This window comes from Azolla caroliniana, unplaced genomic scaffold (assembly GCF_043228905.1).
Source record: "Azolla caroliniana isolate FFs.n. ecotype wild unplaced genomic scaffold, voAzoCaro1.0.p SCAF_17, whole genome shotgun sequence".
In the NCBI taxonomy this organism is placed as follows: Eukaryota; Viridiplantae; Streptophyta; class Polypodiopsida; order Salviniales; family Salviniaceae; genus Azolla; species Azolla caroliniana.
This window is the reverse complement of record NW_028230452.1, coordinates 13,281,468-13,293,810: the sequence shown is the minus strand read 5'-3', so window position 1 is coordinate 13,293,810 and position 12,343 is coordinate 13,281,468. Positions and strand designations below refer to the sequence as shown.

Here is a 12,343-nt window from a genome sequence, read left to right as displayed (position 1 = left end):
GCGTCATCATCACCCCCGTCACGTGCTTCGTCGCTCACTTGAAAATATATTGAAGAAGAAGTCGGTAAATTCAAATTAGTCCGGTAAAATACTCTCTCTCTCTCTCTCTCTCTCTCTCTCTCTCTCTCTCAGACTTTCCCTGTCTCTCACTCTCTGCCGCTGTCGCTGTCACTGTTACTGTTAGGGTTAGGGTTAGGGTTAGGGTTACTGTTAGGGTTGGTGCCGGTGCAGCAACCGACAGACAGACAGACAGACAGACAGACATAAGCATGGCTCCTAAGAGGAGGAGTACTCGTAATTCTTCTTCTGCAAAGGCTTCTAAGGAACCTCCTCTTCCACGCACCTCTGTTGTTGGAGAAGAAGGCGGGAAAGAACTTCATGAAGTAGTAGACGACGGTGATGAAATAGAAGAAGAAGCAGAAGAAGAAGCATCTAAGAAACCTTCTGCAAAGAGAGCTAAACCTGTTGCTGAGAGGAAGGAGCAGCTGGTTTCAAAACCTGTTGCTGAGCAGAAGCTTGCTCCTCCTCCATCCAGGAAGAAGAAGAAAGTTGAGGATGAAGGGAATAATGAGAAAGAAGAAGGACGTGAGGAGAAAAAGCAGCGTGGGAGAAAACTAACTCAACCAGCGTCCCTCATCGTTGAAGGAAAACATGACGATGATGATGAAGAAGAAGAAGAAGAAGAAGGAGAAAATGAAATAGAAGAAGAAGAAGCAACTAAGAAGCCTTCTGCTCTGAGAAGTAAAGCTGCGAGGAAGGAGAGTAGTCAGGTGGCAAAACCTGTTCCTCCATCCAAGAAGAAGAAAGTTGTGGATGAAAAGATCGACAGAGGCAATGGTGAAGTTGAGAAAGGCGAAGGACAAAAGGAAAAGCAGCGTGGGAGAAAAACAGCTCAACCAACATCCCTCATTGTCCAACAAAAAGAAGAAGAAGAAGAAAATGAACATAATGAAATAGAAGAAGAAGAAGAAGTAACTACAAAACCTTCTGCTCAGAGAGTTAAAGCTGAGAGTAAAGAGAGTCAGGTCGCAAAACCTGCTCCTAAGAAACTTCCTCCTCCATCCAAGAAGAACAAAGTTGTGGATGACGAGAATAACAAAGGCAATAATGACGTTGAGAAAGAAGAAGAACGTAATGAAAAAAAGCAGCGTGGGGCAAAAACAACTCAACCAACTTCCCTCATCATTATTGAGGCGAGGTATGTGAGCTTTCCTGCTTTACTGAACTGTTGGTTAGCTCGTACTTATAGATAGGAAATTTTTTCTTGGAGGGTTTAATTTTGCTAAAAGTTATATAAGTTCTCTGTTGTGATCCTTAACCAAAAATGCATTTTAGAGTTTTGCTTATGCTAGGTAGGTCTATAGACATTGTCCTTTGGTTATGTGTTAGTTTAGTGTATTTTCGTCGTGTGTTTGTGTTTGTTTTGATTTATCTGTGTGTAGACACTGTTTATGCTATCTCAGTGGAAGTGTTTTTCTATTTTCGGGAATGTTTTAGCTAGATAGAAGTTTATCTGCATAATCTTGGCCATCTTATGTATGTTTTAGCAGCCATTTTCATTTTCTTAAGAGTTATTCTAGGTCTTTTTTTGCATGCAGTACTGTTGGGTAAGAATGGTCGTTTTATAGATGAGAGATTAGGCATTCTTCACATAAAGGTAACCGTCTGTCTGTCCATGTTAGAATAGCCTTTTCAGGCAGGATTGCCACAAAAGCAATCAGACCCAGAATGTGTTTTCTTATTTAGACCAATGATTTGGTTTCACATTTCAATAAAATTCTCGATTTCGTGCATATTTTTGCCTTAAAATTATTGGTAACTCTTACATCACAATCAATAACAAATGATGACATCTATCATAATTGTTGAATCTGGCTCATTTACTATATGCTACATTAGACTTTGTCTTCATGATGCCATTCATATTTTTGGTTTTATATGGTGCTAGATCATTGTGGTCTCTAATATATGTGCATATTTATTGCTTTTTTCCCCTACAGCAAAGAATGTAATGTTTTCAAGACAAGGGCTGCCAAGGTTCAAGAGGATCTGACGAAAGCTCTTTCTGGGATAGAGGTGGTTGTGAATCCTGATAAGGTGATTTCTCTTTCTGCTAATCGTTGTTCTGTTGATACATACATTACATGCATGCATCCATTCATAGTTTCATATCCATGCATTTTTTATTGTTTTGACGTAGGGCACTATCCGTTGGATCATTGTTCATACACAATAATCTTACCGATGCATTTTTATGCTATGATAATGCATTTACATGCATGTATATACATATATATACATATATATATACATAAATAATAAATATACACACATCTACATATTTATTTGGACGTAGGGAACTAATGTTTGTACATAAATAATAAGCTCACATAAGCGTTTGTATCCTATGATGATGCATCTTTGCTCTATGTTTTTTTAATATCGTATTCACTGTTTTCTTCAGCCTAGGAAAGGATGCTTTGAGATACGGGATAAGGAGGGGAAAGTCTTCATCTCTCTCCAGGTACGTCTGTTGTCCTGAACTTCCATTTCTTTAATTGTGATTCCATGTCCAGGACCGCCACATTCAGATAATACCTTATTGTCAAATCTCTCTTGTTTTTGTAGAACATGCCAAGGCCCTTTAAGAAGCTTCGGGACACAGACCTAGACAATCTTGTCAAAGAGATAGTTGCACAAGTTCAGAAGTGATTCAACCATATTTAGCAACATCACAATGAACCATATTTTTTTGTGTATGAGAGTAGGCTTATATTAATCCATGGTTGAAAACTTGTGATGCGTCATGTATCTCTCGATCATCTTAATGGCGTTCTCCTGTAAGTGCCATTCCAATCTCGTTTTGGGCAAATATATATGTATGTATGTGTACATGTTCTTCGATCAATTTCAATTTTGGGCATTTTGATTGCTATTTAACATTAGGATTTGTAGTCATGCTTCTTTTTTCTCAATCATGTACAGTTGATAACTTTAGAATAGACCCACAGGAATGTGTGTGTGCTCTTTTAACTCAATACAGGAACACGTTAAGTTCCATTCAATATTCCTCTATTTATGGAATTTTCATTATCTTTGAATCAATTCCATGCCTGACACATGATCGCTACCAATAGATAGAAAATATGAACTTGATGCTATGACCACAATATGCATTCTGTCGATTTATTCCTTGTTATAGAGCTAATGTAGTGAGTGCTATTGGGCAAGCAGAAGTTAATTTCTAGATCTGCAAATTCGTCCAACAAGGCGATCGTGCTGTTGTGGATGACCATTCAGTCCCTCTAAGAAAGGCTAGGCTGAGGCAGTTTGGCTCGAGAGTAGGTCAGTTGCTGGTAGCAACATGGGGAATTTTGGAGTGGCTAAATCTCTCAAACTCATTATTGATGGGAGGATATATGTATGCTGCATTCTAATGTCACTAGTTCTGGCACGAATATTTTGCACACAGCTCAAAGGATGGCCATTCATTTTTAGGATGTGTTCCCGAAATAGAATAGTAGTCAGTGGAGAAAGTGAGTGCGGCACTCAGAGGCAACACCCAGTGTTATATATTATAGGAATCTTACTAAGAGTTCTAAGGCAGGCTTGTTCTTTACTTCAAGCCATTGAACTGTATATGCAAAAAAGAAAAAGCAATCTCTCTTGCTCGAGATTTGCAAGATTCAATTGAACTCACAACTTTGTTGGATGAAGCTTTTATGATTGACAGACATTCTTATTGAAATTTAAAAGTTTGTGTGGATATTCACTTTCTTCCAGGATGGGTTGTAGAAACTTGAAAGAAACTTGATGCATAGATCTAAATCAATTCACATGTATCAAGTTAGCTAGTTAGAAAACATCACAACTCTTGATGTAACCTGCACATATGGAACAACAATCCAGGGATTAACGCATAACAAACTCTGAACCTTCATATTTTGTATATACCTGTCTATACCCCTTTGAATAATTATGATACTCTTTACAAGTATGCAACACACAATCTCATGTGCCATGAGCCTTCATCCATCACCAATTGTTGGAAGAATGAATTGAGAGTCTATTGGCTTCTTATGAATATTATGTTATATGTTGCTAAGTTACAGATGAAATTAAGGAGGGTGGTGGGATTTTTGTGTACCAGGGGTTGAATGTTGTGATTGATGCTAAATGAATGAAAATTGATTCAAGAGTGAAGCTCTCATTAATGATGTAATTTGATGATACTACTGTTATTATTCGAGAAAACTCAAACTCTTGTTGTCAAACAACAAGCAGACATAAAACCTTTGTACAATCGCACTAAACTCAAACTCAAAATCTGGACATAAAGGTAACAAATCCCTTCCAAAAGAAACAAGAAAGAGAAGAAGAATGCAAAAATGTTCTCATGGTGATTGGATTTTTTAAACTTACTTCTAATGCATACAAGAATGAATTGAAGCCTGGATCCAAATGATTACCCCACGTTTGCCACTTTACTCTCATTGGAACTCATGATTGATTATGTCAATAAAATGATGCTATTCTATACTCAGCTTCTTGAACATATGAAGCTAATCGATAAGTCGGAATTATGAGTAGGACATTGTGTGTCTGTGTGTTCCATTGGGTTTTATGTTCGGACGGTAATAGTTACAAGGCATATGCTCCCACCCAACTTCATCCATCATGTATATATGTATACAATATTATGGATGACTCTCAATTAGTTAGTGAAGACATAGAGAGAAGCACATACCGACCAATGCTTGGGCATCGTTTGTGTGTAAGGCCTTAGGTGAAGGTGCGAGAGGAAAGTATGTGGAAATTGTGATTAGCGTTATTGAGGCTTGGAAACGAACCTAGCTTCAACTAATCAATGTCACCTGGGTGTTTGATGTTCACCCACTTGATGATGAGCAATAATAAGTGTTGGTTTTATTTTCCAAAAACATTAATTAGTAGAACTTCTGCATACATGACGAAATGATTAGGTTGAAAACATTACAATGGCTCTAGCCATGATGACCTTGCATGGTAAAATCTATATTTTCTAAGTGTATTGAGTTGTGTGAAGTGGTAATTATATCCAATGAGATCATCATCACACATGCAACATAGATTCCAAGAAGCACCATACCATTTGAGAAAGAGATTTCCAAATGGTTGGTAAACAAAACATTGGACATTAATTCATGTTCGATTATGCTCTAGTCAATGTCCATGTGCTACTCGTGCTTGCTGGGAAAGTGGCGGGCGCCATGTTATTTGGTTGGTGAGAGGCGCTTCTTCCGCCGGCTACAGACAGAAAGATTTCGGTACTGGCCCCCTATATTGTGATTATGTAACTTGTTATGGACACGAAAGCTACTTCATGGTCGCAAATGAATTAAATTACTATATGTGCGATATCGTGAAGCCATGCACAATCATGAGAGGCACTCTGACTAGTAGCAATTCCGATGATCATTTTGAGGCATGTGTGTTTCTAAGGGGGGATCCCATAGTCTCTTAATGGGCTTGGATTTTAAGTTTGTCCTAGGAGAGTATTAGTGAAGCCAAGCTGGATATAAGCTATTCCACAAAGAATGGTTTGGACACATCTTGCTAATGGCTAATCAAACATTTAAAATACACTAGATCCCAATGAAGACATACATAGATGACGCAGATTAAAAGAGCACATATACCCTTGCTGCCATGCTTTGGGGGTCACTTGCACAACCTTGGCGTGCACGAGGCTTGAAATTCGTGTTGAGAACCGGTCCTATTGGGTGCTGTGACAATTTCTTCGGACGTGAGTATGACGTCAATAATGATGCGACAATCGTGTAGTCGATACATGTGGCACTCGACAAACTCTGGCATTCACATACACCAAATTAGCTTCGCAAATCATTCCTAGTCCTTCCATTCCTAATCCTTTCATTCCTTATCATTTCACTCCTAATCATTCCATCCCTAATCCTTTCATTCCTAATCCTTCCATTCCTAATCATTTCACTCCTAATCCTTCTATTCCTAATCATTTCACTCCTAATCCTTTTGTTGTCCATGGGCAAAAATGGTAATTCAAAGAAACATAAGAGGAAGTAGGTCAAAGTAGGTGAACAACCGTAATTACGAACAACCGTGAGGAACGAAGACATCTGCAGTATGCGCAGCCAAGAACGGGAAGAAGCAAAGCGCGCCGAAGCAAAGAGGAAGGGAAAAGCTATAAAAAGAAGCAAAGTGCGAGAGAGGAGAAAAACGAACGGAACTATAACCCGTGATTATGGGATTCTGAGGGTCTAGGTCATACTATCACTTCGCTGTTAATTCCAGCCATGAGCTGTGTAACTGTATTCATTACCTACTCGTAATACATATAGTTTTGGGTCTATTTCTTGTGTTGGTGTTATGTGATTGTTGTCCCTTATGGAATTGATGTGGTGAAACACTCTCTCGGAAGAGACCTCCTCTTACGTAACGTATTTGAAATCTTGTTTTCTGGTATCGCCCTGACTACCACGTACCACAACTGTTGGTCTGATTTTGACTAGGAAATCGAAGGTGTTGCCTCCGGAAGGGAAGGCAACACAATTTGGCACACCCGGTTCACGTTGTGCAATACAACGAACTTACGTTGGTGGTCATCCTAGTCGTCATTAGGACGCCAAACAGAGTTACTTGCTCTCGGCCGCCGCCCCGCCCCACACAACACTCATCCCCGGAATTGCAATCTTCGCGATCGGTGATCCCGGACACATAGTCGCAGATCGGTCCTGACCTTGTTACCCCTCCAAGTCCTCTAGAAGTCTCACCACAACTGGAGCTCAACCCATTCCTGGCCCTACCGGAAGATCCAGAGCTTGACATAATGCCATACCACCCCTATGCCCGCTACACGAATGGCCTGGACACCGACGGCCACATCTGTTCCTTTCTCAACACATGGCAAGCCAACCATTCGACATAGCGACTCACCGCCAAGGAGGTTGCCGCCTCCAAAATCGCTGAATTCACTCTCTTCATCGACGGCCCCGCTGCACAGTGGTATTCCCGGCATGATCCTGGGGAGTTTACCACGTTCCAGGATGTCCGCACCCAGTTTTTGGAATTATTCCACCAAGAGATCCCGAAGCAGGAATTGCTTCGTCAATTTTATACGATTGGCCAGGGACCTATCGAAACCGTGTCCCAGTTTGTTTGCCGGTTTCAAGACTTGTACCGCCAACTCGCACAGTATGTATTTGTGAATCATTTGAAAGATATGTTTCTGGTTGGTCTCCATGAGCCTCTACGCATGACGTTGGCTCTTACGGATTTTTCTCAACATACCATCGAGCAAGCGGTCGCCCACGTCCTTGTGTTGGATAGGGCACATCATAATAATTCATTCGCTATGGGCACACTTCAAACCACCTTACCAATGGCCGAGGAAACTCAGTTCCGGCAAGCGCTGCAATGCACGATATGTGCCCAATTTGGCCACTCCGCTCTTGATTGTCCCTCACGACCACACTACCTCATCTGCCATTCAAGGGTCCATACGGTGGAGCAATGTGAACACTGAATACAACATGCTGAATTGAACGAACACGGCCCCAGTCCACCAAATTGAGCCCCGCGCCAACCACACGCAACCTCAAGAGCAACCACCTCCATGGAATAAAGAGCCGACACGGCCATGGGAAGACGATAGGCCCCACTGCAACAAGGGGGGCAATTCCGAACTGGATTGTTACCATAGGGATAACCAGTATCGGTCAGAGCCCTCTTGCTACCCCAATCAATCACACCACATGAATGATCATTGGCACTGTCATCAGGACCACCACCACTGCTGTAGGAATTACAACAACAATGACTACGATGCACCTCGGCATTCATGGTATGATCGACAGAATAATCGTGGTTTCCAAGCTTTAGGGAACTGACGTTGTCGTAGTGTATTTTGTACACTACGTGAAAAACGTATATAGTATTAGATTCAATAAAAAATGAAGAAATAGAAGAAAATAACAAAATAAATGGAACATGCATAGGGCAAGATTCGAACCTTGCACCTCCATGTTAATAATGTAATGTCTTACCATTACACTAGCATTTCATTAGTGTTAAAGCATAGATGTCCCACATAGAAAGGTAAATTCACGCTAGGATAAACATTAGAAAAACGCATAACAAAAGAAAAAGCTACACATACACATCTAGCGTGCATGATAAAAAACGCACAAGTTAGAAAAAAGCATGATCACTTTAGATAAAGCATATAGTCTATCTATAGGAAAAGCATGGGGTCTATAGTTAGAGAAAAAGCATAGATTACTAAGACTTCCTCATCACTACATAAGGATGGGGAGCACAATGTAATTGTGTGTGAAAAATATTTGGAAACTAGATATGTTTCTAAAAAACACCAATTAATAAACTATACTCGTGGGATTCACGAGAATTCTATATCATTCTCTTTCAACCGAAGTTTATATTCTTATAACTCTTTCTTACAACATATTTATATTCTTATTAGCCTTAAAACTCTCTTCTTCCTAGTCCAAAACCCCAGTGGTTCCCACCCGACTCACGCAAACGATCCGGAGCCGAAAGGCACGACACAGTTGGTGAACCCGACGTGAAGGCGGGTGGCAAGGAGATGGAGAATCAACAAGAGGCGATGAACATGATGATGATGATGTTCGAGAGAATGCTACAAGAACAACGTGCGATGTCGGAGATGAAGGCGGCAGTAGAGCGGCTTCTGCGACGAAACGGGGAATTCAACGGTAAGGGTGTGTCACGCTACCTACGTGAATATAAGGCGGAGATGATGCAATATCGGATACCGGAAGGATTGCAAGTGATATCCTTTAGTCGGGTGGCCACGGATGAGCTACAAGAGAGAATCCACAAGATATGGCAACAAAACTCGACATGGGAGTCCTTTGAAGAAGCTTTACGGGAGGCATATGACTATGAGAGATGGACGGGACGAGATCGACGAGAATTCGACGAATGGGTGGCGTCGGAGAAGACTCACCGAAGTGCAACGCAAGCGTTCCTAGAGTTCGAGCATCGTTTTGCTCGACTCTCGGAGCGGGAACGAAGATTGGTGGGAGAAGATAAAGTCTTAATGTTCGTAAGATCGATCGATCGGAAAGAAAGGATGGACATTGGGATCGAACTCGAAGATGATGACGGTGCGAACGGCCTTACCGAGGATTGGGCCAAAGTCGAAAGGGTATGCCGAAGACATGATGAAAGGAAGCTGAGAATCTCGTCAACAACGACATGGCCCATGAAGGATGGTCGATTGAGGAAAAACGATGAAGCCAATATGAAGGCCGAAATACAACATGATGGTACCACGGGAGAAAGAGTGGAACAAGACACCCACTCGTCTTGTGAAAGAACGATGGCGAAGGATAAGGCCGATAATTCAAGTGTAGAAGGAAATTTCGGGATACAAGTGCCCGAGACATCGGGTCAAAAAGGGGTAAGCATAATAGATGTTTGCATAATTGATGCAGATAAAGAGTGTGAAGCGGATGTGATTAAGGAGGTAACCACAAAAGACGAAATCGAATCGGAGGTGGCTATGGACGAATCAATGGCGGATTGCCATATCGAGACTTCCCCACCACTGATTCCAGAGACTCCGGCGGTTGCGATCGAAAGGCAGCGTGAGACCGAAGAGACGGAAGGTGGCGGAGAGAAAACGAATGTCGAAGCCGACGAATACGATGAAGAGATAGCCGAGAAGAATGCTAAGGGTGAAACTACGAAAGAAGGTAATACCGAGGATTCATGCCAACAATATCTAGAGACTTCGGCGGTTGTGTCCGAGAACCAACGTGAGACCGGAGAGACGGGAGATGGCGGCGAGGAAGGTAAAGTCGGAAGTCGGTTCGGATGGAAAATGATCCATCCGAAATTCCAATCTAAAAGAAAGTGCGACAATGCGGAGGTCGGGTCTACGACGGGAGAAGCGCGTAATACAGAGCACGCTCTACGGCGAATAAAGAAACGCGTGTTATGGCGAATAAAGAAGCACGCGCTACGGCGAGAAAAGAAGCATGCATTACAACCACACGAGGACCGAACAACGAGCACATATCGGAGGACCTACGTGGCGAACAACGGAAAGAAGTGCCGAAAGTCGAACCGGACAAGGCAGGTGAAAACGAAGAAAAGAAAGCAAATCCGGACGAAAAGAAAAGAAAAGAAACCGACCCGAAAGAGCACTGAATCGGTAAAAACCGATCAACCGAGTCCGGATCGACCGAATACAAATCGGAAAGGAAGCCGAACTAAACGAAAGACGATCCGACGAGACCGAATCGGAAGTAAGCTAATCCGACTAAACCGAAAATCCGAAAAGAAGTCGAGATTGATGAAGAAAAGAAAGAGGGCAAGAAAAGATACTACCGCGGATGACAAGGACCAAGCGGGCCATGCAAAAAGCGAACATAGAATATGGTGGATCGGATGGCGACAATGGTTCGGGTGGAAAGAATGGGTCTACTCAAAATGGAGAGACAAAGTTGACATAGCGGGACAAACGGAGGATGAAGGAGGAGACTAACAAACACCAACAACTTCGGCACATACCGGAGGATGTGCGGGTTTGGAGGGGGTGAGTGTCGTAGTGTATTTTGTACACTACGTGAAAAACGTATATAGTATTAGATTCAATAAAAAATGAAGAAATAGAAGAAAATAACAAAATAAATGGAACATGCATAGGGCAAGATTCGAACCTTGCACCTCCATGTTAATAATGTAATGTCTTACCATTACACTAGCATTTCATTAGTGTTAAAGCATAGATGTCCCACATAGAAAGGTAAATTCAAGCTAGGATAAACATTAGAAAAACGCATAACAAAAGAAAAAGCTACACATACACATCTAGCGTGCATGATAAAAAACGCACAAGTTAGAAAAAAGCATGATCACTTTAGATAAAGCATATAGTCTATCTATAGGAAAAGCATGGGGTCTATAGTTAGAGAAAAAGCATAGATTACTAAGACTTCCTCATCACTACATAAGGATGGGGAGCACAATGTAATTGTGTGTGAAAAATATTTGGAAACTAGATATGTTTCTAAAAAACACCAATTAATAAACTATACTCGTGGGATTCACGAGAATTCTATATCATTCTCTTTCAACCGAAGTTTATATTCTTATAACTCTTTCTTACAACATATTTATATTCTTATTAGCCTTAAAACTCTCTTCTTCCTAGTCCAAAACCCCAGTGGTTCCCACCCGACTCACGCAAACGATCCGGAGCCGAAAGGCACGACAACGTCACTTTGACAACCCTCGCTGCGATAATCAATGCACCGATAATTGGCGAACCCCACAAATCGAGTCTCGGGGCAACCCTCCACAAGCATATCCCTAGCAGGGGCGGGAAGACCCGCCACACAACTTAGCACAACCCCAATTCGAGCATGGCGAGCCTAGTACCTCGACAACAACCACATGCTTGAATTGTAACCAACCCGGCCACTATGCCAACCAGTGCCCTACCAACACTCGGGGAAAAGCACTAGTTGTAAATATGATTACGGTTGACGTGCAACATGTGACTACACGTACCAAGACCCAACAATCCTAGTGGGATATCCAGGACTCTGTTCGACAACACACTAAGGACTGGGTTGACGCAGCCAATAACGCCAACATCGACCGTATGCAAGCCCAAATAACAGAAACAAAGAAATGAAACCCCGGCCAACCGCAAACCACAAACCCAGATCTACCCAGCTTAAGCACTTTGGATCACACTAATCCCGACCCAGTTTAGCAGGTGCTCGTGGATTCCCAGATATCCATGCCGCTGCACAAATTGCTACACATGCTGTCAGGCTTCCAAGGGATGGTTCATTCCCTCACAAACGGTCTGGATCCGACTCATCCCTTCGTCAATCTCACGGCCCCAACACTAGAACCTCCCCTTATGGATTCCCAAAATCAGGAAGTACAACTCATCATCCACAGTCATGAAATTCCTGGATGCATTATCGATGGCGGGTTAGGTGTAAATGTCATTAGCGAGATCCGCATCACTCAATGGGAGCCATGTCCATTTTGGTTACGAATGGTAGATACGAGATCGGTGCGGCCGATAGGGCTCCTACTGAACCTGGAATTTATTTTGGGAGTCCACATACCTTCACCGTGTCCGCAGTTGTCTTATGCCTCGATGCGCCAAACGCTTACCCATTCCTGTTGGGAAGACCGTGGTTGCGAACGACCAACATCAAGCAACATTGGCAACACAATATGATTTCATTTCGGCGGCTTCGACGTTGGGATCTCTTCTATCACCGGTATCAACCGGGTGCTTTGCTGCTACAAT

The 12,343-nt window shown here is 42.2% G+C and overlaps 1 protein-coding gene across 2 annotated transcripts; it reads left to right on the top strand.

Annotated features, from left to right (window-relative positions):
- Positions 1–239: 239 nt before the first annotated feature.
- Positions 240–2,956, top strand: LOC147853189 (selenium binding protein). Of its 2 annotated transcripts, XM_087333690.1 has the most exons (5): positions 240–780; positions 1,036–1,198; positions 2,001–2,097; positions 2,465–2,524; positions 2,629–2,956. In XM_087333690.1, exons 1-5 carry the CDS (start codon positions 270–272, stop codon positions 2,710–2,712), a joined length of 915 nt encoding a protein of 304 aa, XP_087189816.1. In that variant the 5' UTR covers positions 240–269; the 3' UTR covers positions 2,713–2,956. The 2 variants fall into 2 exon arrangements, with proteins under 2 accessions (XP_087189816.1, XP_087189815.1); XM_087333689.1 differs by having other exon boundaries at positions 240–1,198.
- The last annotated feature ends 9,387 nt before the right edge of the window (positions 2,957–12,343 follow it).

Coding starts and splice junctions, on each gene's coding strand:
- LOC147853189 (XM_087333689.1), top strand. CDS start 270: ATGGCTCCTAAGAGGAGGAGTACTCGTAATTCTTCTTCTGCAAAGGCT. Junction 1,199..2,000: donor CTCATCATTATTGAGGCGAG/GTATGTGAGCTT, acceptor TTTCCCCTACAG/CAAAGAATGTAATGTTTTCA. Junction 2,098..2,464: donor TGGTTGTGAATCCTGATAAG/GTGATTTCTCTT, acceptor TGTTTTCTTCAG/CCTAGGAAAGGATGCTTTGA.